This window comes from Schistocerca serialis, chromosome 2, assembly GCF_023864345.2.
Source record: "Schistocerca serialis cubense isolate TAMUIC-IGC-003099 chromosome 2, iqSchSeri2.2, whole genome shotgun sequence".
NCBI lineage: Eukaryota > Metazoa > Arthropoda > Insecta > Orthoptera > Acrididae > Schistocerca > Schistocerca serialis.
The window spans coordinates 689911731-689938145 of record NC_064639.1 but is presented as its reverse complement, the minus strand read 5'-3'; the positions used below and the strand labels follow the sequence as shown (position 1 = coordinate 689938145).

The following is a 26415-nucleotide window of genomic DNA, read 5'->3' as shown; positions in this document are numbered from 1 at the left end:
GTAGTGAGGTTGAATACTGTAATATCCAAATCAACTGAAATTAAAAAAAGCGTAATTTATCTTTCTAAAATCCCGTTAATTTTTTTCCCTACTGTGTATCAACTAAATGGGGCTCATATTCAGAAAAATTGTTAATGGCTGTGCTCATGAATCATGTGAAAACACTATTTCAGAAGCTATAGAAAGAAGCATGCCACATTTAAAAGAATGTCAAATAAAGAAATGTTAAATTTTGTTTACAAGATACAGCACAGAAAGTTAGATTGTAGATTTGACTAAATAACTAAGGATTACAACTACGAACAATTTAATTTGGATCCATCACACAGAAAATGCTGTGGTGAAGGTGAACCAAAGACTGCATTTTACTAACAGAACACTTACACAATGCAACAAATCTACTGACAACACTGTGTACACTGTGCTTGTCTGCCCTCTTTTCAAGTGTTGCTGCATGGTACAGCATCTTTACCATATAGGTCATCAAAAGGTTCAAAGAAGGGCATTTTATTTTGTATTATTTGAGGCAGGTGAGAGGGAGTGACTGGTATGATCACTGAGTCAAGGTGGCAGGCATTAAAACAACAGCATTTTTAGTTATGGCTAGACCTATTCTTGAAACCATGAAATTTGCCCCAGCTTTCTCCTCTGTATGCTAAAATAGTGAGACATGACCAGAGTGGTAAAATGGTAGAATCAGATCTCTCTCAGAAATATGTGTTTGTTGCTCCCACAAGTTTTTCTTGAGTGGAACAGTAGAAAAATAGTCAAAGTATCTCTTTGCACCCTGTGTCAAACACTTGATTGTGTGCTGCAGAGTAAGTATGTAGATGTAGAAAGAAAAAGAAGTGGGCATATGGAGGAACCCAGGCAGAGCTTTTCACTCACTCTAATGTGAAAAAGTTGTGCCAAAATAATCACATTAGAAGGTTGTGTGAGGGTTTCTGCTGTCTTGAAGTTTGCTTTTAACTTATACTAGATAGAACATCCACTTGTTCTTCGTGTAATGCTGCTTTTACTATGAGGAGTACAGACTATATACTCTGGAAGGAACCTGGTGTATTGGCCAGACTACAACTCGCTCAATTTACAACTTAATCATGTCACTTGACCATCTCCTCTGACAGATTTGTCACTATACTATACATTTTTCTTCAGTCTACATTCTTAAATCTGTGTTGACAAAGAATTGTGGTACTTCACCAGGGAGGATCTATGTGGTGCGACGGGTGGAACTGCAGACTCTGAGCAGCTCATTGTGATGTCTGAAATTCATCAAAAGAGCATCTTTCACTGCCTCAGAACAACCTAGGAGGATCTTGGACATAAAAATCAAACCCATAACCATCTCAGTACCTTAACTAACAGTTGCTTAAATCTAGTTGAATGCCAATGATGATCAGTTACTTGGTTATATTAATTGCTAAGTGTATAAGTGTTTCACAAAACCCTTGAAATATTAACAAACATGCCTGCGCTCTTATTGTTGTTGATCTATATACCAATATTGTTATGTTATTTTGACTGTAACAAATAGAAAACCCCCTTTAAGTAAGTTGACTCGCGTTACATGTGTTACAAGTCATGTATGAAGTAAACTTCTGGAACTGTACTACACGGAAATATCAAATCAGGATTCAGGCCGTGCATCACTGCTCTGAATAATGGCTATATACAGTAAGTATAGTATCATTGCAGTTTTCATGACTAAGTTTTAATCTGGCTTGCAAAGCAATGAGTTACACAGCAATACACTCTCTCCATTGTCTAATAGACTTTAAGACAGTAGATTTCATTAGTTTTAGTAATTTTTGTTTCAGAAAGTAACTCACAAGTAGATGTTACCACAGTATATTTGTATGTTGTAATCCAGAAATTTCTATAATGCATAGGCATTAAATACTCAAGCAAATCTTCATAGTTTCGTTACATGCCCTGAGTAAATGCTTTTTTATATGAACAAACAGATAACTTCTATTTCTGTAATCAAACATGTGTTAATGCATGATCCATAATAGCAAAGTTTTTTGTGGCTTCAGTGAAGAAAATTGCTGAAGAGTAGTGAACCATACATAAACTTCAGGTGCTTTAGCCTCACAAAAATTGTCAGGACAGGAATAGTAAATGATAAATCACAACTTGACAACAAAAGCAGGAATTAAATCAATTACAACAGTGTTAAATGTATTCTGATTGCACGAAGTGATATATTTGGCTGAAAATCATGAAAGTAGGTTGTGTAAGTGAAAGTGACCTGGAGACACTGGGAGGCTTCAGCTAGAGATTTTGAAACCAGATTTTAAACTGCATAGCATTTCCAGGGGATGATAGCATTTCTGACTGTAACATGTTGTTCATGATCTTCATAATAAAACTGAAGAAATTGCTGAAAGGTAGGAAACAAAAGACATGGGACCTCAACAAACTGAAAGAACCATAGGTAGTTAAGTCTCAAGGGGAGCATTGGCAATGCTCACTGAAAAAATTAGAGGCTTTTGGAGAAAATGGAAACACCTGCATGAATATTAAGAACTCAGATGGCAAGCAAGTACTAAGTAGAGAGGGAATGACCGAAAGGTGGAAGGAATACATAGAGGGTCTATACAAGGGAAACAATATATAGGAAGAGAAGAAGAAATATATACACATGGCATATGTGAGAAAAATTTTGCAGAACTCATAACGACCTAAATCAAAACAAGTCCCCTGGAGTAGATGAAATTCCCTCTGGACTTTTGGGTTCCTTGTAAGAGCCAGCCAAGATGAAGCCATTCCACCATGTATGCAAGATATATCAGACTGTGGAATATCCACAGACTTCAAGAAGAATGTAGTAATTACTGTTCCAGAGCAGGGAGGTGTGAATATTAATGAATTATCAGTTCAGTAGTTCAATGTCACAAAGTGCTGATACAAATTATTTGAAAAGAGTCGAAAACCTGGTACAGTCAGATCTTGGGAAAGTTTAGTTTGGGCTCCGGTTAAATGTAAGGAGGTGAGGTAATGTTCACCTTAAGATGGGTAAAATAAAGGTAAACCTATGCTTATAGCATTTGTGGAAAGCTTTTGAAAATGTTTGATAAACTACATTCTGAAAGTCTAATGATAGGAGGGATAGAATACAAGGAGCAAAAGAATATTCGCAACTTGCACAGAAACCAGACAGTAAGTATAAGAGTCAAGGAACATGAAGAGGAAGTAGTGGTTGATGAGAAGCAAATGAGACAGGATTGTAACCTACCCTCCATGTTTGTTAACCTGTGCATTGAACAAGCTGTGAAGGAAGCTAAGGACAAAACTGGAAGTTGAATTAAATTTCAGGGATAAGAAATAAAATCTTTGAAGCTTGATCATGGCATTGTAATTGAAGATCTTGGTGCAAAAAGGGGATAACTCCACTTTTTCCCTAACGTGTATCAGACCATATAAGCTTTAGAATCTTATCCCATTATCCCTTATTTATGAGGGAGGGATCAATATTGGAGGAATTCTTATTTTGCACTGAATGTATATGGTCCAGTCATGTTAATGAGATTACTGTCCATATTTGATGTCGGAGATGTGAATTGTGAGATATCCCTTTTTGCACGGAGGCCTTCAGTTCTGTCAGAGACTGCAAACTATAGGGTGGTTATAATTAAGCTTTGGCTACTTGAGAGGGCACCTCTGAAAAACAAGTGATCGCAGGGCAATGAAATTTTGTGGAAACATTTGTAAGGGCATGCAGTAGAGAAATAACATCTACATCTACATTTATACTCTGCAAGCCACCCAACGGTGTGTGGCGGAGGGCACTTTACGTGCCACTGTCATTACCTCCCTTTCCTGTTCCAGTCGCGTATGGTTCGCGGGAAGAACGACTGTCTGAAAGCCTCCGTGCGCACTCTAATCTCTCTAATTTTACATTCGTGATCTCCTCGGGAGGTATAAGTAGGGGGAAGCAATATATTCGATACCTCATCCAGAAACGCACCCTCTCGAAACCTGGCGAGCAAGCTACACCGTGATGCAGAGTGCCTCTCTTGCAGAGTCTGCCACTTGAGTTTATTAAACATCTCCGTAACGCTATCACGGTTACCAAATAACCCTGTGACGAAACGCGCCGCTCTTCTTTGGATCTTCTCTATCTCCTCCGTCAAACCGATCTGGTACGGATCCCACACTGATGAGCAATACTCAAGTACAGGTCGAACGAGTGTTTTGTAAGCCACCTCCTTTGTTGATGGACTACATTTTCTAAGCACTCTACCAATGAATCTCAACCTGGTACCCGCCTTACCAACAATTAATTTTATATGATCATTCCACTTCAAATCGTTCCGCACACATACTCCCAGATATTTTACAGAAATAATTGCTACCAGTGTTTGTTCCGCTATCATATAATCATACAATAAAGGATCCTTCTTTCTATGTATTCGCAATACATTACATTTGTCTATGTTAAGGGACAGTTGCCACACCCTGCAGCAAGTGCCTATCCGCTGCAGATCTTCCTGGATTTTGCTACAATTTTCTAATGCTGCAACTTCTCTGTATACTACAGCATCATCCGCGAAAAGCCGCATGGAACTTCCGACACTAACTTCTAGGTCATTTATATATATTGTGAAAAGCAATGGTCCCATAACACTCCCCTGTGGCACGCCAGACGTTACTTTAACGTCTGTAGATGTCTCTCCGTTAATAACAACATGCTGTGTTCTGTTTGCTAAAAACTCTTCAATCCAGCCACACAGCTGGTCTGATATTCCGTAGGCTCTTACTTTGTTTATCAGGCGAAAGTGCGGAACTGTATTGAACGCCTTCCGGAAGTCAAGAAAAATAGCATCTACGTGGGAGCCTGTATCTAATATTTTCTGGGTCTCATGAACAAATAAAGCGAGTTGGGTCTCACACAATCGCTGTTTCTGGAATCCATGTTGATTCCTACATAGTAGATTCTGGGTTTCCAAAAACGACATGATACTCGAGCAAAAAACATGTTCTAAAATTCTAAAACAGATCGACGTCAGAGATATAGGTCTATAGTTTTGCGCATCTGCTCGACGACCTTTTCCAATCATTTGGAACCCTCCGTTCCTCTAGAGACTTGCGGTACACGGCTGTTAGAAGGGGGGCAAGTTCTTTCGCGTACTCTGTGTAGAATCGAGTTGGTATCCCGTCAGGTCCAGTGGACTTTCCTCTATTGAGTGATTCCAGTTGCTTTTCTATTCCTTGGACACTTATTTCAATGTCAGCCATTTTTTCGTTTGTGCGAGGATTTAGAGAAGGAACTGCAGTGCGGTCTTCCTCTGTGAAACAACTTTGGAAAAAGGTGTTTAGTATTTCAGCTTTACGCGTGTCATCCTCTGTTTCAATGCCATCATCATCCCGGAGTGTCTGGATATGCTGTTTCGAGCCACTTACTGATTTAACATAAGACCAGAACTTCCTAGGATTTCCTGTCAAGTCGGTACATAGAATTTTACTTTCGAATTCACTGAACGCTTCACGCATAGCCCTCCTTACGCTAACTTTGACATCGTTTAGCTTTTGTTTGTCAGAGAGATTTTGGCTGCGTTTAAACTTGGAGTGAAGCTCTCTTTGCTTTCGCAGTAGTTTCCTAACTTTGTTGTTGTACCACGGTGGGTTTTTCCCGTCCCTCACAGTTTTACTCGGCACGTACCTGTCTAAAACGCATTTTACGATTGCCTTGAAATTTTTCCATAAACACTCAACATTGTCAGTGTCGGAACAGAAATTTTCGTTTTGATCTGTTAGGTAGTCTGAAATCTGCCTTCTATTACTCTTGCTAAACAGATAAACCTTCCTCCCTTTTTTTTATATTCCTATTAACTTCCATATTCAGGGATGCTGCAATGGCCTTATGATCACTGATTCCCTGTTCTGCACTTACAGAGTCGAAAAGTTCGGGTCTGTTTGTTATCAGTAGGTCCAAGATGTTATCTCCATGAGTCGGTTCTCTGTTTAATTGCTCGAGGTAATTTTCGGATAGTGCACTCAGTATAATGTCACTCGATGCTCTGTCCATACCACCCGTCCTAAACATCTGAGTGTCCCAGTCTATATCTGGTAAATTGAAATCTCCACCTAAGACTATAACATGCTGAGAAAATTTATGTGAAATGTATTCCAAAATTTCTCTCAGTTGTTCTGCCACTAATGCTGCTGAGTCAGGAGGTCGGTAAAAGGAGCCAATTATTAACCTAGCTCGGTTGTTGAGTGTAACCTCCACCCATAATAATTCACAGAAACTATCCACTTCTACTTCACTACAGGATAAACTACTACTAACAGCGACGAACACTCCACCACCGGTTTCATGCAATCTATCCTTTTAAACACCGTCTGTACCTTTGTAAAAATTTCGGCAGAATTTATCTCTGGCTTAAGCCAGCTTTCTGTACCTATAACGATTTCAGCTTCGGTGCTTTCTATCAGCGCTTGAAGTTCTGGTACTTTACCAATGCAGCTTTGACAGTTGACAATTACAGTACCGATTGCTGCTTGGTCCCCGCATGTCCTGACTTTGCCCCGCACCCGTTGAGGCTGTTGCCCTTTCTGTACTTGCCCAAGGCCATCTAACCTAAAAAACCGCCCAGCCCATGCCACACAACCCCTGCTACCTGTGTAGCTGCTTGTTGCGTGTAGTGGACTCCTGACCTATCCAGCGGAACCCGAAACCCCACCACCTGATGGCGCAAGTCGAGGAATCTGCAGCCCACACGGTCGCAGAACCGTCACAGCCTCTGATTCAGACCCTCCACTCGGCTCTGTACCAAAGGTCCGCAGTCAGTCCTGTCGATGATGCTGCAGATGGTGAGCTCTGCTTTCATCCCGCTAGCGAGACTGGCAGTCTTCACCAAATCAGATAGCCGCCGGAAGCCAGAGAGGATTTCCTCCGATCCATAGCGACACACATCATTGGTGCCGACATGAGCAACCACCTGCAGATGGGTGCACCCTGTACCCTTCATGGCATCCGGAAGGACCCTTTCCACATCTGGAATGACTCCCCCCAGTATGCACACAGAGTGCACATTGGTTTTCTTCCCCTCTCTTGCTGCCATTTCCCTAAGGGGCCCCATTACGCGCCTGACGTTGGAGCTCCCAACCACCCTCTGCGACCGCCCGGATCTTGCAGACTGAGGGGCAACCTCTAGAACAGGACAAGCAGCCATGTCAGGCCGAAGATCAGTATTAGCCTGATACAGAGCCTGAAACCGGTTCGTCAGACAAACTGGAGAGGCCTTCCGTTCAGCCCTCCGGAATGTCTTTCGCCCCCTGCCACATCTTCAGACGACCTCCCACTCTACCACAGGTGAGGGATCAGCCTCAATGCGGGCAGTATCCCGGGCAACCACAGTCGTAGTCCGATCGGGGGATGCGTGGGACGAGCTGGCCGTCCCCGACAAACCCCCATCCGGACCCCCACAGTGATGCCCATTGGCAACAGCCTCAAGCTGTGTGACCGAAAACAAATAAACCACTGAAAGAAACACATTTTAATTTCCACATGAGATGATAACATATGTTAATTGCATATCACATTTACATTCCAGGTTACAAATGTTGCTCAGTGTCATGACCAGCTACAGCCATGACAGCCTGGAAGTGCACCAGATATATCATTTCACAATTGTTTACAGTAATTATTGAATTGGTGGGCAATAGTATGCTCAACTGTCATTACACAGCATGTGCACTCCTTGAAGATTGCGCATTGCATCCAGCATTCTCAGCTATGGCAACAGTAACTGTGTCAACAATTTGTGGTGCAATTAGCCATCAGTGTCTCCCAAGAGCAGTTCTCAAATCCCCAGAGGACATCTCCATATTTTGTGAATGCATCAATACTCATGAAGATTGGCAGCACTATTGCTGCTGTTTTGATAAAACAGCTTTGTCCAGAATTGCTTTGACTGTTTGTAACTATAATGCACACAGATTCTTGTGTTTAAACCCTATCTTACCATACCAGTACCAGCACCAGCACCTAATGGCAAGTCATGACACTAACACTGCTAACAAAGAAATTTGTGCAGTGCATCATTCATATAAAGTTGGGTACCCGTACAGTGAACAGTTTTCTGTTCACACAGGCTCAAGTAGTGAAAGTTTAATTATAACCACCCTTTTCTTGGAAGAGCAGTTGAACAGAAGTTTCTTGGTATTGATGTTGTGAGATGAACAGTAATAGAAGTAAAACAGGGTAATTGAATGTAGTGAAACTGAATCATGTGTGCAGAGAGGACTGGATTAGGAAATGACACACTAAAAGTAGTAGATGAGCTTTACTGTTTGGGCAGCAAAATAACCAATGATGCCTGAAGTAGAGGCAGTACAAAATACAGATGGGATGCAGCAAGAATAGCATTTTTGAAAAAGAGGAATTAGTTTAAATGTTGAAAAGCAGTCCAGACAAAAAAGAACAGAGGCTTTTTAAATGTGGTGCCACAGAAGAATACTGAATATCAGATGGCTAAATCATGTAACTAACGAGGAAGCACTGGATCAAATTGTGAAAGTAAGGTATGAAATAACTTGACTAAAAGAAGGAATCAGTCAATGGGAGTGAAGGAACCATCAGTTTGGCAATGGAGAGTTACCTATGAAGTTGAATAGAAGGTAACACCAGGCAATTTGAAAATGGTATAAAATGAAATTAGAAAACATTCTTGTTTACAAAACAAAATCTTTACGCTCTTTTCCTTAAAATTTTATCTTTGGAATGAACTATGGCTGGTATTCTAGAGCCTGACAAAACCAGTACATTGTATCATGCCCATGTGCAAGTCTGTCTGATATACGCACTAAGGCAAAAAATGATACACCAAGAAGGCATTTTCCAAATGGGACTGAAATTACTAGATGTGATGTACATGTACAGACAAACAAACAAACAAATGAACAATCAATCCCAATTTCAGAAAAATCTGATGATTTATTCAAGAGAGAGAACTTCAAAAATTGAGGAAGTCAATAATGCAGTGGTTCACCTCTGGCTTTTCTGCAAGCAGTTGTTTGGCTTGGCATTGACTGATAGAGTTGTTGGATGCCATCCTGAGGGATAATGTGCCAATTTCTGACCAACTGGTGCATTACATCGTCAGATCCCCAAAATGGTTGGAGGGCCCTGCTCACAATGCTCCGAACATTCTCAACTGGGGCAAGGTGGGGTTTGGCAAGCAGTAGAAACTCCCATCATGAGCGGGCAGGCATTATCTTGCTGAAATGTAGGCCCAGGATGGATTGCCATGAAAGCCAATGAAATGGGGTGTAGATTAACATCGACATATTGCTGTGCTGTAAGGGTGTGCCGTGGATGACAACCAAAAGGGTTCTGCTGTGGAAAGAAATGGCACCCCAGACCATCACTCCTGGTCTCTAAATGTCCATCTTGCACAGATGGTTGCGGGACCTCAGCTGTTCAAGTACAAAATATCGAATCAAATATGTTTCAGCCATCTTAATTTGCTCAATAAAAATAGCAATTGGAAATTAGTTGACATTCATCATTCCTGGTTGTCAGGCCATATGGCAGGCGACAGTCAGGTTGCTATCCTACCACTGTCAGTGACGTTTCCAGACATATCTTGGGCTGATACCTCATTGACTGAAGTAAAATTATTTTCAGTGATGAGTCCCATTTTCAAAGGAACCCCAGCAACTAGTGGAGATGAGTCTGGAGATGTTCCAGGCTTAAGCAGCACCAAGATGAATAACTGCTTGCATAAGGATCAGAAGTGGACCAACATGTTATTGACTAGCTCAATTTCTGACACTCTTTCTCTTGAATAAATCATCCCATTTTTTCTAAAACTGTATGCATTTGTTTGTCTATACATGCACATGTCATCTACCAATTTCCATCCCATTTGGATAATTCCTTCATGGTTTTGTTTTTCCTCCTTAGTAATTATAGTAGAAAAGTTCTGGTAGAATTAAATGCTTTAGGAGTTAAGGAGATCAGTCACACATAGCATAAGCATTGAGTCATAGATGGTTATTGGGGGGGGGGGGGGGGGGGGGAGGGGAAGGGGAGAAGACCCTTGCTGGCTTTCTGAATCAACACTACAGATAATACACAACAACATGGCATCCTGAGAGGAGAACAAAGCATAGTACACGCATAATAATAGATGTTGTTATTATAGCTCAGCTATCAATCTAACATTCTCTTTAAGAAAATGCTTTAGTGATGCAGCCGTACAAACAATGTGCAAATGGCTCTAGGCTAACACCAAACGTCTTACATCATTACCTGAGAAATCACATTGCCTTGACAATACTAAAAAGATACCTTGTTTTTAATGCTGGAATATGGTTAGTCTGTGACACTTTGTGTAGATTTTTGTATTGTGGAATTACACTATTATGGATTTTAGTGTTTCTTTTGTAATGAATAACTGGAATATCCAAATGTATAAACAGTGCCAGCAGTGGACTATAAAATGTGGTACTGACATTGGATAATAGGCACATTATCCATGTGACTACAACATACCACAGATCTTTATTGGGAGAAATAGCACAACACTGCAGCACTGCCGTAAGTGTATTGCAGTTTATTACCACAGCTCATCAGTATCCTCTGCAATGGTCTACATGTATTTTTCCATTGTAGAAGTTACTCTTTCCAGTAAATCAATGACTCCTATGAAAGACACGCCACTACAGGTGCAGATAAACCAACTGTCAAGAAATTGAATTTTTTTAAAAAAACATCTTAATCAAGTCCAGAGTTGTCACCAGGACTGTGGTACTCTAGTAAAGAAGAAAACAAACTATCTTCAGTCACTAATCGTAATTTTCATCTCAATGCATTATGCATTTAATGCTCTGGAGGTTTGAACGATTTATGTAATTTTTTTAGAATCAGTTTACCACTTGTCCTTTTAAGCAAATGTAAGTATATTACATGATGATACATTGCGCTGTACTGCAGCTTCAAATTTTGCAAAATTAAGACAAAAAAGAGTATAACTTACTGTTTCCAGCAGTGATAACAAATTGCCTGAGGTACAGCATATCTAAACATATTTACTTGCTTCACTTCTGTGCACCATCCAAAGTTGATTTTCCCGTTTTGATGCAAACAGCTGGAAAATAAGATTCAATCTGTTTGATTTGAACCTATGATGTCCGTTATTGCAGTGGCTTGCAGCTTCCTCATGTATTGATTTTTAATGCATAATGTTACATTAAACTGTTATTCTGAATCATGTTAGCTCACATATTGACTATCACTTATCATGATTTCTTCATTATGTAATTTTCAAAACCAGATATTTACCTTTTTGGCATTGGTCTCTATATAATGTACATATTAAGACAACAACATTTGTGCAAAAGATTTTTAAACTTCATTTTCTAATAATAATGAAATTTTCCATAGCTAATTTTGTGTGTATTATTTTTTCTAAAGTCAGTATTTGAAAGAGGATAATAGCTGAAATACTTGTGGTACATGTTAAAACTGTCTGCTAGACTGGTACTTGACGATTTTGTTGAGAATTTATCTTCTGCTTGAGCTGTACGACTCCATTTATTGGGCCAACACCAAACTTCAGTCTCTCAATCCTTCTCTGCTTCCTTTCCAAATTTCACAAAATTTTTCTGCTGAATCTATTAGAATAGACTAGACCCATGGATAAAGGATGTACGTGCAAGAACGATTTAATTTCAACTTCAGAGTCCCAATTTCTCACAATGTTGATCTCAGTGACTGCTAATTAGAAAAAAAAATAATGCTGGAACTGGGTAAGTTACTCCAAGGTATCATTTCTTCCAGGAGTTCTTTAAAACACTTTGTGGAATGGCTGACTATTATGGAGTTAGAAAAAAATTACCAAAATGCTGAAACATGGATTTGGTCCACAAACACTCAATTGGAGTAGCACTGCTAGCAAAAGGCAGATACCCATGTCACACACAACCAAATTCATTTGCAAATGTTTGGTACAGCAGTTCCCCTGCTGAGAGTAAAGTTGAAACCTGATAGTCAAGGAAGGCAGGATTCAGTTACAACTGTGGACGGGGCTATAATCAGTTGCTATACGTTGGCTTTTCTTTTAATCACACACAATTTATTTGAAATCAACAACAAATTAAAATAATGGCAATAATTTAAGAATTTTTTCACGGCTGAAGGCCTTAAATTCCAAGAATGGCAATTATTTAAAAATTTTAACAAACATTCATAAAAGGATGTAGATGAAGATGAAGATGAAATGGGAGATATAATACTGCGTGAAGAGTTTGACAGAGCACTGAAAGACCTAAATCGAAACAAGGCCCCAGGAGTAGACAACATTCCATTTGAACTACTGACAGCCTTGGAAGAGCCAGTCCTGGCGAAACTCTACCATCTAGTGAGCAAAATGTATGAGACAGGCGAAATACCCTCACACTTTAAGAAGAATATAATAATTCCAACCCCAAGAAAGCAGGCATTGACAGATGTGAAAATCACCGAACAATCAGTTTAATACGGCTGCAAAATACTAATGCGAATTCTTTACAGATGAATGGAAAAACTGGTAGAAGCTGACCTCTGGGAAGATCAGTTTGGATTCTGTAGAACGTGAAGCAATACTGACCCTACGACTTATCTTAGAAGCTAGATTAAGAACAGGCAAACCTAAGTTTCTAGCATTTGTAGACTTGGAGAAAGCTTTTGACAATGTTGACTGGAATACTCTCTTTCAAATTCTGAAGGTGGCAGGGGTAAACTATAGTGAGCAAAAGGCTATTTACAATTTGTACAGAAACCAGATGGCAGTTATAAGAGATGAGGGACATGAAAGGGAAGCAGTGGTTGGTAAGAGAGCGAGCCAGGGTTGTAGCCTCTCCCTGATGTTATTCAATCTGTATATTGAGCAAGCAGTGAAGGAAACAAAAGAAAAATTCGGAGTAGGTATTAAAATCCATGGAGAAGAAATAAAAACTTTAAGGTTCGCCGATGACATTGTAATTCTGTCAGAGACAGCAAAGGACTTGGAATGGACAGTGTCTTGAAAGGAGGTTGTAAGATGAACATCAACAAAAGCAAAACAAGGATAATTGAATGTAGTCAAATTAAGTCGGGTGATTCTGACGGAATTAGATTAGGAAATGAGATACTTAAAGTAGTAAAGGAGTTTTGCTATTTGGGGAGCAAAATAACTGATGATGGTCGAAGTAGAGAGGATATAAAATGTAGACTGGCAATGGCAAGGAAAGCATTTCTGAAGAAGAGAAATTTGTTAACGTCGGGTATAGATTTAAGTGTCAGGGAGTCGTTTCTGAAAGTATTTGTATGGAGTGTAGCCTTGTATGGAAGTGAAACATGATGATAAATAGTTTGGACAAAAAGAGAATAGAAGCTTTTGAAATGTGGTGCTACAGAAGAATGCTGAAGATGAAATGGGTAGATCACATAATTGATGAGGAGGTATTGAATAGGATTGGGGAGGAGTTTGTGGCACAACTTTACAAGAAGAAGGGATCGGTTGGTAGGACAAGTTCAGAGGCAACAAGGGATCACAAATTTAGCATTGGAGGGCGGTATGGAGGGTAAAAATCGTAGAGGGAGACCAAGAGATGAATACACTAAGCAGATTCAGAAGGATGTAGGCTGCAGTAGGTACTGGGAGATGAAGAAGCTTTCACAGGATAGAGTAGCATGGAGAGCTGCATCAAACCAGTCTCAGGACTGAAGACCACAACAACAACAACATAAAATACAGACACTGCAAATAATGTTTTGAAAACAAGCCAATGTGGTCGCAATTAGAATTTTAAGGCAAGTAACCACAGTCATGGCTGAAGGCCTTTAATTCCAAGAATGGCAATTATTAAAAAAAAAGAATTGACAACATACAATAAATCAGGAAATATAATAATAAAGGTTAATTCAAAAGGACAAGCAACTGATCACCAAACAGGTGAAACAAATGATGGTAACTTGGTAATACAATAATAAAATAACAACACAATAAAAAACACAAGGGCCAGTCACAGATGGTGCTCCAGGAATCGGCCTCTCAGTAGGTCAAGCCAAAAACACTTTGGCAAGCAATGAGAAAGGCAGCCAAGAGTTGCATTCACACCACAAGATGGTAACTCAGACTAGTGACTGTCTAACGGGTGACTAATGATAATCTTGGTGAGGCTACCTGATGTCCAATAAACCAATTGCAAAGATGTAAAAATACGCCAAAGCCAGAACTGGCGGTCTGGGCTCCGCCCACAGAATACTGTGCTTAGAGCCCAGAACAAGAAAGGAATCACTACCACCAAGATAGAAGAATCACCAACCAACGTACAATCAAGAAAGCTGTCAAACTCATACGCCTCACTGGACAGCAGCGGCAAGGCGAGGAAACGTACACTGCCGTTACGTACACTAACCCCCAGAGCAGGTAACTGGGGCATTAGCGGCCACCAGGCAGGAAAATATCGCTGGTTGAACTTAACAATTGTAACAAGCTGAAGGTAGTAAATAGTAATTAGAAGCCCAGGAAAGCTAATCAGATCCGCCTTCCCCTAGCACTCCACTCGCTGCTCTTTGCCCTGGCAACATGACGAGCAGCAACATGAACCCAAGTCACTGGAGAATCGCAAGATTTCACAATGGTGGAGGTTTGTCTACTTGAATTGAAATGCACTCAACTTAAAACTTGCGGGATCCAGTTTCAACGACGTCGTGCACCCTCATGACCACAGCCCTTCAATCCGGCAGTCCATGCACGCCACCAGCGGTCCTGGCGTGTTCTTGCTCTTTGTGGACCTGGCTCCTCCTGCGTCCCCAACCGAACTACTCACTCACATGACACAGGAGAACGACGACGTCACCCCAAAGATAGGGCCACAGTTACTACATAACCATAACGCTGCTGCTGCCACTAGCAGACAGGGAACGCTTGCGAAACCAAGTGGCACCAGTCAACACAAGAAGAAGACAAACAACCGCAACCATGTCAACTAAATGATATAGTTTGGCCTCCAACAGAGGATGGAAACATACAACAGCAACAACGCGAGCCGGAGAATGGCTCAAAAGTTTTCAGTTTACAATGGTTATTCCAAAAGCACCAAAAAGGCTTCAAAATGTATTACAAAACTAGTGGACATGGTCCAGAAATAAAATTTCAGATTTTTAAGACATATTAGAAGTTTGTTTACATTGGAAAGAGCTTTTACTGAAAAAGCTTAAGAAATCTCTAGGTGTCCAAATTTGATTTTTGTTTACTAATTTGCATGATCCTAGCAGTGTATCACTGAATTCATTCAAAGTCTGCTATCATGTCTACACTGGAACGGAATTACTTCCATTAGCATCTTGTACACAATTTCCTCTGCAGATGCTCCACATTACCCAAATCCCTCCCAACTAATACAGGGTTATTATAAATGATTGAAGCGATTTCACAGCTCTACAATAACCTTATTATTTGAGATATTTTCACAATGCTTTGCACACACATACAAAAACTCAAAAAGTTTTTTTAGGTATTCACAAATGTTCGATATGTGCCCCTTTAGTGATTCGGCAGACATCAAGCCGATAATCAAGTTTCTCCCACACTCGGCGCAGCATGTCCCCATCAATGAGTTCGAAAGCATCGTTGATGCGAGCTCGCAGTTCTGGCACGTTTCTTGGTAGAGGAGGTTTAAACACTGAATCTTTCACATAACCCCACAGAAAGAAATCGCATGGGGTTAAGTCGGGAGAGCGTGGAGGCCATGACATGAATTGCTGATCATGATCTCCACCACGACCGATCCATCGGTTTTCCAATCTCCTGTTTAAGAAATGCCGAACATCATGATTGAAGTGCGGTGGAGCACCATCCTGTTGAAAGATGAAGTCGGTCTCCAGTTGTGGCATGAGCCAATTTTCCAGCATGTCCAGATACACGTGTCGTGTAACGTTTTTTTCGCAGAAGAAAGAGGGACCGTAAACTTTAAAGTGTGAGATGGCACAAAACACGTTAACTTTTGGTGAATTGCGAATTTGCTGCACGAATGCGTGAGGATTCTCTACCACCCAGATTCGCACATTGTGTCTGTTCACTTCACCTTCAAGAAAAAATGTTGCTTCATCACTGAAAACAAGTTTCACACTGAACGCATCCTCTTCCATGAGCTGTTGCAACCGCACCGAAAATTCAAAGTGTTTGACTTTGTCATCGGGTGTCAGGGCTTGTAGCAATTGTAAACGGTAAGGCTTCTGCTTTAGCCTTTTCCGTAAGATTTTCCAAACTGTCAGCTGTGGTACGTTTAGCTCCCTGCTTGCTTTATTCGTCGACTTCCGCGGGCTACGCGTGAAACTTGCCCGCACGCGTTCAACCATTTCTTTGCTCACTGCAGGCCGACCCATTGATTTCCCCTTACAGAGGCATCCAGAAGCTTTAAACTGCGCATACCATCGCCGAATGGAGTTAGCAGTTGGTGGATCTTTGTTGAACTCCGTCCTGATGTGTCGTTGCACTGTTATGACTGACTGATGTGAGTGCATTTCAAGCACGACATACGCTTTCTCGGCTCCTGTCGCCATTTTGTCTCACTGCGCTCTTGAGCACTCTGACGGCAGTAACCTGAAGTGCGGCTTCAGCCGAACAAAACTTTATGAGTTTTTCTACGTATCTGTAGAGTGTCGTGACCATACGTCAATGAATGGAGATACAGTGAATTTATGAAATCGCTTCAATCATTTGTAATAGCCCTGTAGAAGCCTTCAATTCACCTCCCCTTCCACATCCTACATGTTCTTTCCATTTCATAGGGCTGAACAGTATTACTTCTAGACATTGAAATTATTATTATTATTATTATTATGAACTTGATTTTGCACATTGGACCACTTGAGTCATTCCATGTTCACTTTCTCTTTGAAGAGAAGACATTGAAATTATGTGACAGGATTCAGAAATTTACCATTGGTCTTGTAACCAGATATCATTGGGTTTTTTCTTTGTTACTCGATTATATTGCATCTATCCACATTTAGAGAGTTGCCAGTTGGTACACAAAGTGGATATACTACAGCAGTTCCCTGTAGATAACAGCAAACTGTATGAGAGAGATATCTGATAAACTGCTTATGTATATTGAGAACATTAGCAGTCCTATTGTGTGTACAAGGGGCACCCCAAATGTTATTTTGCATGTATTGTAATTCTGAATGATCTCTTCTGGGCGTTACATTAATGGCACATTAAAACTCATAAGTGCCACCATGTCACATCCAAATGGCAGATGCTTAATTCTTATGTAAAAGTTATTAACAAGAAGGTTTTAGACAGACACAAGCATGTGCCAAATTGAAGTCTGAATCTATGCCAATTTTGCAGTTGTCCAACACAAATGGAACTAGGCAGGAGCATACGCATAGATAATACTACCATTACCGCTCTACTGCCATTCCATATTCCACAAAGTCTCTCCTGCTAACCACACATAACCAGAACCAGCTCCTCTACTAAATCTGTGGGAATAATGTAGCACAGTTTCATATCTCTAGAATTAATCACGCTATATGCGCTGAAATGGATGAGTCTCTGAGCAGCCACCTATAATTGTGAGAAAGCTCACTTGCAACCAAAAGTTAGGCTGCAGCTCACTATTCCCTACTGTTGTCTAACTGCTTCAATTGCTGAATGAAGTGATGCAGTGGCTAAGACAACGGGCTTCAGTTTTCAAATCCTTGTCTGACCACTCTTCTATAGATCATCTGTAGTTTTCTTAAATAATTCTCCATGGAACCAGGATGTTTCATTTAACTGGTTATCTCTTCTTTAATCTGATATCAACTGAAGACATGAAATCTGAAAATGAGTCTATGATCTTATTGTGGCACTTTATTTTACAGGTCTGTCTTGATTAAACAAACTTTTATACTTCTCTAGTACTGCTTTCGGCTATTGCCATCTTCAGATCATAAAATATTCTGAAGTAGGTATCAGTGTCAAATTATATATGTAGGTACATAGTAAGTGCTGATACAACACTCTGTCTCAAATGTAATGAATAAATATTAATGTTCCAGTGAGTGTGTGAAATGTGTCTTTCATAAAGCCTTGATATTTGTTGAAAACGGTTGTGGGAACATGCAGCTTGCTAAACCAGGGACATCTTTTTTTTAAATTGTAGTTTTACTGTGGATTAAGTGTGTTACCTTTTATGTACAGATTTAACTTCAACTGCTATTTGATAATGTAACTGAGTGGTTTCATAATGGCACATTTTTTATTTTACTGTTCCCTTGTTGTGCTTCATGAAATTTATAACATGTTTTAACAGATGATGGAAGTATTTAAAATTAGCTATAATATTTCTTTTACAGGATTGATGATATTGTTTTGAATTTGGACTTGGCACCAACATTCCTTGACATAGCAGGTGTTGAGACACCGTCACACATGGATGGAAGATCTTTTCTGAGGCTACTTCACAGAGGGTTAGTTGCTCAATATATTTATATATTATTACTAGTACCCAAACTGCATTAAGCTATACTTCAATGATTTGAGGAGGCTTACTATTATTGTACATCTCCCAAACATCAGACTATGTAAGAAAGATGTAACTTTACCCAAAAGCATTTATTATGAGGACAAGGGAAAAGTGTTTTGGCTGGCAGTGAAAAACTATGTTTTTTGTTTTTTGTTAAAATGCACTTACTTTTTATGTAATACCTTGTTAGGTCAGTTCATGTTCCCAAGCTTTTTTTCCCAATGAGAGGATTCCATACCAGAAATGAGATTCTTGAAGATCTGCAAAATACTTACTTGTAACTGCCATAACATCTTCACTGGCCTCAAAACACTTTCAGGCACAAATTTTGTTGCTTATAAAAAAATGGAAGTCTAAGGTTGCCAAATCTGATGAATAGGTTGGATGTTGAAACAATTTGTACCTCAGTTTTTCTGATGAAAAATCAACTTTGTGGACAATACCATTGTGCTAATCCAAAATGTATTTTCTACAGTATTTTGTTTTTGGAACCTAAGCATGTTCCATTTATTTTTTACCCAGGTTGTCCTGGAGACTTCCTTTTTTGTGTAAATGATGAATAAGTCAACTCACTTTTTCATTCACTTAAAAAACTGGCAAACATTTTTCTGGCAGTTGAAATCAACTTGACGTTGCTGTTTTGTTTCAGGTGTGAAATGTTGTCCTCACATCTCTGCCATAGTACCAGTTTTGCACTAAAAATAAGTGTGTTTCTTTATAAAATTGTTCAACAGTAGGTGAGAGATTTATTTTTTGAATCTGCACTGAATCAGTGTTCAATAGATACAGCATTCATCAAGCACAAAGTGTACTCATAGTTAATTTTTGATATAAAATTCGCTTTTCTAATATGCCCATGAAATTAGCTATTTCAGGTATGTTTAATGACTAATTGATCAATACACAATTGCATAGTTTCTCAAAATTTTCAGTTGAGATTGCAGTTCTGGCATTATTTCATATGGATCATTTTCAAGAGAAATACATTTGCACTCAAATACAGCTAATCATTCCTAGGCTGTTGAAAATCAAGGAGAAAATTCTTTGTAAAAAATTGAGGTGCAAAGTCTTTATAATTTTCACAGGCTTTGTATGAATTTCCATTGGTGATGAACTGTCTAAAATAAAAACTTTTATGATAGCATGATATATCGTTTTATCCAATTAAATGAAACACACACAACACAAGTGCTTCTTTTCCCCTTTAAAAAAAGTAAATAAAAATCAATGATACCAAAGATATATCTTTGCCAGGGCAAAAACTATTTATTTGGCCTCATATTTTATACACACCCTCTTCACTGGGCTGTGAGTGACACTGTTGTTTTCCATTGTTGTTGTGGTCCTCCCTCCAAAGTATAGTTTGATGCAGCTCCCCATGCTAACTATCCTGTGCAAGCATCTTCATGTCTGCTTAACTTCCGTACGTACATCCATTGAAACATTCTTGCTGTATTCATGCCTAGGTATCTCTCTACAAATCTCACAGTAAGATTCTTCTTAGCATGAACATACAGGATTTAAAAATTTTTACAATGGTAATTTTCACTTATTGGTCAATGTTTAACATACTCTCAGTCCTGAAGAACTGGTGTATCAAGACAAAGCAAATGTATGACAATGAATAAATTTAAAACAAAGATGCCATAATGTCTGTTGCTGAATGTAAGATAATACATCTAACAATGTACTACTGTACATAAGTAAACATCTAATGTAACCATGTATAACCATCTTTCTTTCAGACCCAAACACAGCAAGGCATCTGGTGCAAGAAGAAGATTTAAATGGCCAGACACATTCCTAATAGAAAGGTAAGTACATTTACATCGGCTACTTTGTATGTACACGTAGTGAAACAAATCTGCAAAAAATGCGAATTTGTGTAATAAAATGAAATTTTTTCTGCAAACAGTAAGCTTCACACTTAGCAGAAATCTTCTGTTAGCCATCTAGTCATAACAGGTCCTAACAGATCCAATTATATCTGAAGGGACCACCTCACCTTCTTGTTTCTCGTGTGCAACAGTTTATATCAGATTCTGATTGGTGTTAAGTTGCTGAGACTGATTATTAAGGTTTGAGCTTGTTTGTCTTCCTCTGTTTCATAACAACACATAAATATTACTGTCTCATTCTTAATTGTATGCCTTGTTGCATATATCTTCCATTTGTCGAATGTTTAGCCTTACCTTGGTGATGTTAATTCATACTAGAGCCCTTGATCACCTTTTTATTTAGGAGTGGATCATACATGTAGATATTCTTGAAGTTAAATTGAAGAGCACCCTTAGCCAAAAACTTCAATGCCTTGAATGTTTTACCTTGCCTTGCTGATGTTAATTCATGCTAGAGCCTGTGATCACCTTCTCATTTAGGACTGAATCATACATATAGATATTCTTGAAGTTAAATTGGAGAACACCCTTAGCCAAAACTGTTTTGTTGGTAACAAAACAGGGATCTTAAGCCAAAAATTCAGAAACGTTCCATAATAGGTGATATGAATTGAATTGCATGAAACTACAGCTATAGAAATGTCAAGGAAAACAAAATGTTTAACATTCTAGAAAAAGTAATACTGCAGTCATGCTGTAAATTTCTAAATGTTATAAGAAAATTACTACATTTCATATTAATTGTTGACTACAGCAGCAGTTTACATGCATTGTTCTAAATCTACAAAAGGCATGTCTCTCTGGACAACTAAAATTAGCATTAAATTTCATCTTATTCTACATGATGCGGCCCTGCTTAAGTGATGAGATTGCCATTTTAGAGCACAGCTCTTTAATAAGCACATCAAAAATGTTAATAGTTTTGACCATTACACTAATTTGTAATTGCTCGAATGTTCATTGGTTGGCTCATAAACAGTGTTTCCAATTGTCAAGTAAAGCACGTGCAAGTAAAAAAAATGTATATACTGCTGCTATATAACATTGGTAGCTGTGGAGTACCTCAGAGGTTCAGCCTCCAGAATCAGAAGGGATTTTCTTATTCTGGGTGCCTTTTCAAAATGTACACAGTGTCTCAAATGTAACTGTTTTATGTAGATGACCCTGATAAGAACACACAGAGTGTCATGAGATGTTGGTATTGTTGTTGATAGAGAGAAAGAAAAGGAAGAGGGTGTAATAACCTGCTAGTACTTAGTACACTCCCCCCTGTGGGTCCAGGGTATGAATAGACCCGAGGTATTCCTGCCTGTCGTAAGAGGCGACTAAAAGGAGTCTCATACATTTTGGCCTATGGGTGATGATCCCCTGTAGGGATTGATCTCCATTCTTCAAAAATTTCCCAAAGAGCGAGCCAATGGGGGAAGAGCGCCTTACGTGGTGCATCGTGTCCATCATGCATTTAGATCTTTAACCCACTTTCTCGTTGTCACATTGCAGTCCCGCTCATTCTCCATCTCTTGGGTGAGGACACCTTCCTGGGTGCATTTTCCACCTTGCACTATGCAGTGTCGCTTTCTGTGCCGACGGTGACCATGGACTTCTTTGCACCTCATATCCAGCAAAGTAGCCAGTCCGTTGTGGTGGGGCCACCATGTACCATGTTGGTTGCAGCCCCCTGACCACACAGGGATCACTCTGCTGATGCCTGTGCCATTAACTCCCCACATATGCCAAGGGGTAGATGCCCATCTCCCTGTGGCATCGGGCCTCCCAGCAAAGACCATCCTGCCAGGTGGCCTTTGCTGTGGCTGGGTGTCGCCCGTGTGGAGAACCCCTCATCGGAGTGGGTGGAATCAGGGCGGATGACACGTGATGAAGCATAGTACATCATCTCTTGCTGGTTGTCAAGCACCAGCAGTCTCTAAGTGTTCACAGGCTCAATTCAATGCACAGAAGTACGACCCCAAATTGTTCGCCTCCCTTGCCACACCATGAGAGGAATGCCAAGCTAAGGATGGCAGCGAATATTTTCTCCCTGGTACCTAGTATGTGCGCGAGCTGATAAGGAATCCTTTGTGTCCATGAAGCCTCAGTTCTTTGTAGAGCATTTAGAGGACAATTTTGGGGAGGTGGAGGGCTTGTACAATATGCAGTCTGGGTCAGTCTTGATAAAAATATCCTCCTCTGCCCAGTCACGGGCATTACTCGCTTGTGAAAAGCTGAGGGATGTTTCTGTTACTATCATGCCCCATAAGAGCTTGAATATGGTCCAGCGTATTATCTTCCACAGGGATCTTCTTTTACAGTCCGATGAAGAGCTGCGCGCCAACTTAGAGCGACTAGGAGTCCATTTTGTCCGGCACCTCCACCGGGGTCTGAGGGATAATCAGGTTGCCACTGGTTCCTTCATCTTGGCCTTCAAGGGCGACACATTACCTGGGAAGGGAAGGTGATGGTCTACCACTGTGATCTCAAGCCATATATCCCTCGCCCGATGTGGTGCTTTAAGTGCTGGGAGTTTGGCCATATGCCTTCCTGTTGTACTTCCAGCCTCAGGTGTTGAGATTGTGGTCGTCCATCCCATCCCAATATTCCACATGTCCCACCTCCCATCTGTGTCAACTGTGGAGAGCACCATTCCCCTTGCTCGCCGAACTGTAGGATTCTACAGAAGGAAAGGAAAATATTAGAATACAAGACCCTGGACCGCCTGACCTACACTGAGGCTAAAAGGAAATTTGAAAGGCTCCGTCCCATCCATGTGTATTACAACATCTTACACCGCTGTTATACCTACTGTTTCAGCCCCATCCATTGCACCAATTCCAGTCAGCTCTCAGAGCCATAAGACTACACCTGCCCCCTTGATGGCTGGGGGCACTTGCCTCTCTGTTTCTCCCGCACCACCTACTTTGGGAGCAACCCCCCCCTCCCTCCCCCTCCCCCAACCATTGGGGACATCAGCCCCAACTTCTAAACTGCAGAAGCATAAGTCTTCTTTGGGTCCTTTCGCTAGGATGGGGTCCCTTGGGTCACTCCCTTCCCAGGTTCCTACCAGTGGCAAAGCGGACACCTGCCAGTTGCTGAAGCAGCCACAGGTAACTGGTCATAGGGCTTCATGGTCCTCCTCAGTCCTGGAGACTGAATCAAAGAAGCCCTCCTAGGTAGAGAAACCCAAGGAACAGTGCGAGAAATCGAAAAAGAAGACCCCCAAGAACAAGGAAATTGCAGTGGCACCCACACCGCCACTACCTACAAGCTCTGCGTTTGGGATGAGGTGAAGATTCTGGCGTCTGCTGAGGACCTAGATCTCACTGGACCCTCAGACACAATGGATATAGACTGTGCGGGCAATAAGTCAGTGACAGCAGGTGACCCTGAGGCATAAACTGCCTCATTGAGTGTTCCATGAGTTCCCAGTCTCACAATGATGTCATCCTCCAGTGGAATTGCGGTGGTTTTCTCCACTGCCTGGCTGAGTTACGGCAACTGCCAAGCTTTACACCTGTTTTCTGCATTGCCCTCCAGGAAACTTGGTTCCCTGCAACGTGGACCGCTGCCTTGTGTGGCTATAAGGGATATTACAGGAACCACTCTACTTGAGTGTCATGTGGAGTTTGTGTTTATGTCCTAAACTCAGTCTCTAGTGAAATGGTGCCCCTTGAAATCCCTCTTGAAGCAGTTGCTGTTAGGATAAGGATGATGCAGGAAATAACTGTCTGCAACATTTATCTTCCTCCAGATGGTGCAGTACTCCTGGACGCTTTGGCTGCACTGACTGCTCAACTCCCTATACCCTTCCTACTTTTGGGAGATTTTAATGCTCATAGTCCCATGTGGGGTGGTACCATGCTTACTGGCTGAGGCAGAGATGTCGAAACTTTACTGTCTCAGTTTGACCTCTGCCTCCTAAACACTGGGGCCACCACACACTTCAGTGTGGCTCATGGCAGTTACTCGGCCGTTGATTTATCAATTTGCAGCCCAGGACTTCTCCCATATGTACACTGGAGAGCACATGACGACCTGTGTGGTAGTGACCACTTCCCCATCTTCCTGTCACTGCCCCTGCATCAGGCCCATGGATGCCTGCCCAGATGGGCGTTAAACAAGGTGGACTGGGAAACTTTCACCTCTGCTGTCACTGTTGAATCCCCCCCACATGGTAAACATCGATGTGATGGTTGAGCAGGTGACTACAACAATCGTTTCTGTGGCAGAAAGTGTGATCCCTCGCTCTTTAGGGTACCCCCCGGTGAAAGGCTTGGTGGTTGCTGGAAGTTGCTGGGCATTAAACAAGGTGGACTGGGAAACTTTCACCTCTGCTGTCACTGTTGAATCTCCACCACATGGTAAACATTGATGTGTTGGTTGAGCAGGTGACTACAACAATCATTTCTGTGGCAGAAAGCGTGTTTCCTCGCTCTTTAGGGTGCCCCCCGGTGAAAGGCATTCCCTTGGTGGTTGCTGGAAGTTGCTGAAGCAATTAAGTGGCATGAGCGGCACCCTTTCCTGGAGCACCTCATAGCCTTTAAACAGCTCTGCGCCCGTGTCCACCAACTTATCAAACAATGGAAGCAGGAGTGTTGATAGACGTGTATCTCGACTATTGGGTCCCATATGTCACCTTTCCAAGTCTGGGCAAAGGTAAAATGTGTTTTTAGGTACCAGACCCCAACAGGTGTACCCAGTGTTAACATAAATGGCATGTTCTCTGCTGACGCAAATGCGATTGCTAAGCACTTTGCTGAGCACTATGCTTGAGCCTCTGTGTCAGAGAATTACCCACAGCCTTTTGCACTCTGAAACAGTGGCTGGAAAGGAAAGTCCTCTCCTTCACTTCATGCCACAGTGAATCCTATAACGCCCCATTTACAGAGTGCGAGCTCCTCAGTGCCCTTGCACATTGCCCCGACACAGCTCCTGGGCCAGATCGGATCCACAGGCAAATGATTAAACATCTCTCATCTGACTACAAGCGACATCTCCTCATCATCTTCAACCGGATCTGGTACGATGGCACCTTTCCATCGCAATGGTGGGAGAGCACCATCATTCCAGTGCTCTAACCCGGTAAAAACCCACTTGATGTGGATAGCTATTGGCCCATCATCCTCACCAATATTTTTTGTAAGCTGCTGGACTGTATGGTGTGTTGGCGGTTGGGTTGGCTCCTGGAGTCATGTGGCCTACTGGCTCCATGTCAGGGCAGCTTCCGCCAGGGTCGATCTACCACTGATAATCTTGTGTCCCTCGAGTCTGCCATCTGAACAGCCTTTTCCAGATGCCAACACCTGGTTGCCATATTTTTTGATTTACGAAAAGAATATGACACAGCCTGGCAACTTCATATTCTTGCCACATTATCGAGTGGGGTCTCCAAGGCCCACTCCCGATTTTTATCCAAAATGTTTTGTCGCTCCGTACTTTCCGTGTCCAAGTTGGTGCCTCCCATAGTTCCCTCCATATCCAGGAGAATGGGGTCCCGCAGGGCTCTGTATTGAGTGTGTCTCTATTTTTAGTGGCCATTAATGGTATAGCAGCAGCTGTAGGGCCATCCACCTCATCTTCTCTGTATGCAGACAACTTCTGCATTTCATACTGCTCCACCAGTACTGGTGCTGCTGAGCAACACCTATAGGGAGCCATCCACAAGGTGTAGTAATGGGCTCTAGCCCATGGCTTTCAGTTTTCAGCCGTGAAGACGTGTGTCGTGCATTTCTGTCTGTACCGTTTAACCAGAACCAGCATTTTACCTTAATGACGATCCACTGTCGTGGAGACATATCGATTCTTAGGTCTGGTTTTCGACACTTGTTTGACTTGGCTTCCTCATATTTGTCAACTTAAATGGAAGTGTTGGCAGCAGCTGACACCCTCAGCATTGCGTTTGCTCAATCCATCGCACCATTGCAGAGTTCGACTAGTGACTGCTCGCCAGTTACGTTGCACACATTCGTAGCTCTCCTGAACATCCTAATTACTGTCTTCTTTTCCCAACCATGGCGGT

General features: G+C 41.3%; 1 protein-coding gene across 2 annotated transcripts in view; it reads left to right on the top strand.

Annotated features, from left to right (window-relative positions):
* The window catches only part of LOC126457822 (extracellular sulfatase SULF-1 homolog), a 796827-nt gene that overhangs the window by 673710 nt on the left and 96702 nt on the right, over positions 1–26415 (top strand). For both annotated transcript variants that reach the window (XM_050094450.1, XM_050094449.1), the window contains exons 9-10: positions 18335–18448; positions 20250–20318. In XM_050094450.1, the coding sequence (XP_049950407.1) occupies positions 18335–18448; positions 20250–20318 (183 nt within the window). The remainder of the gene's footprint in view (positions 1–18334; positions 18449–20249; positions 20319–26415) is intronic.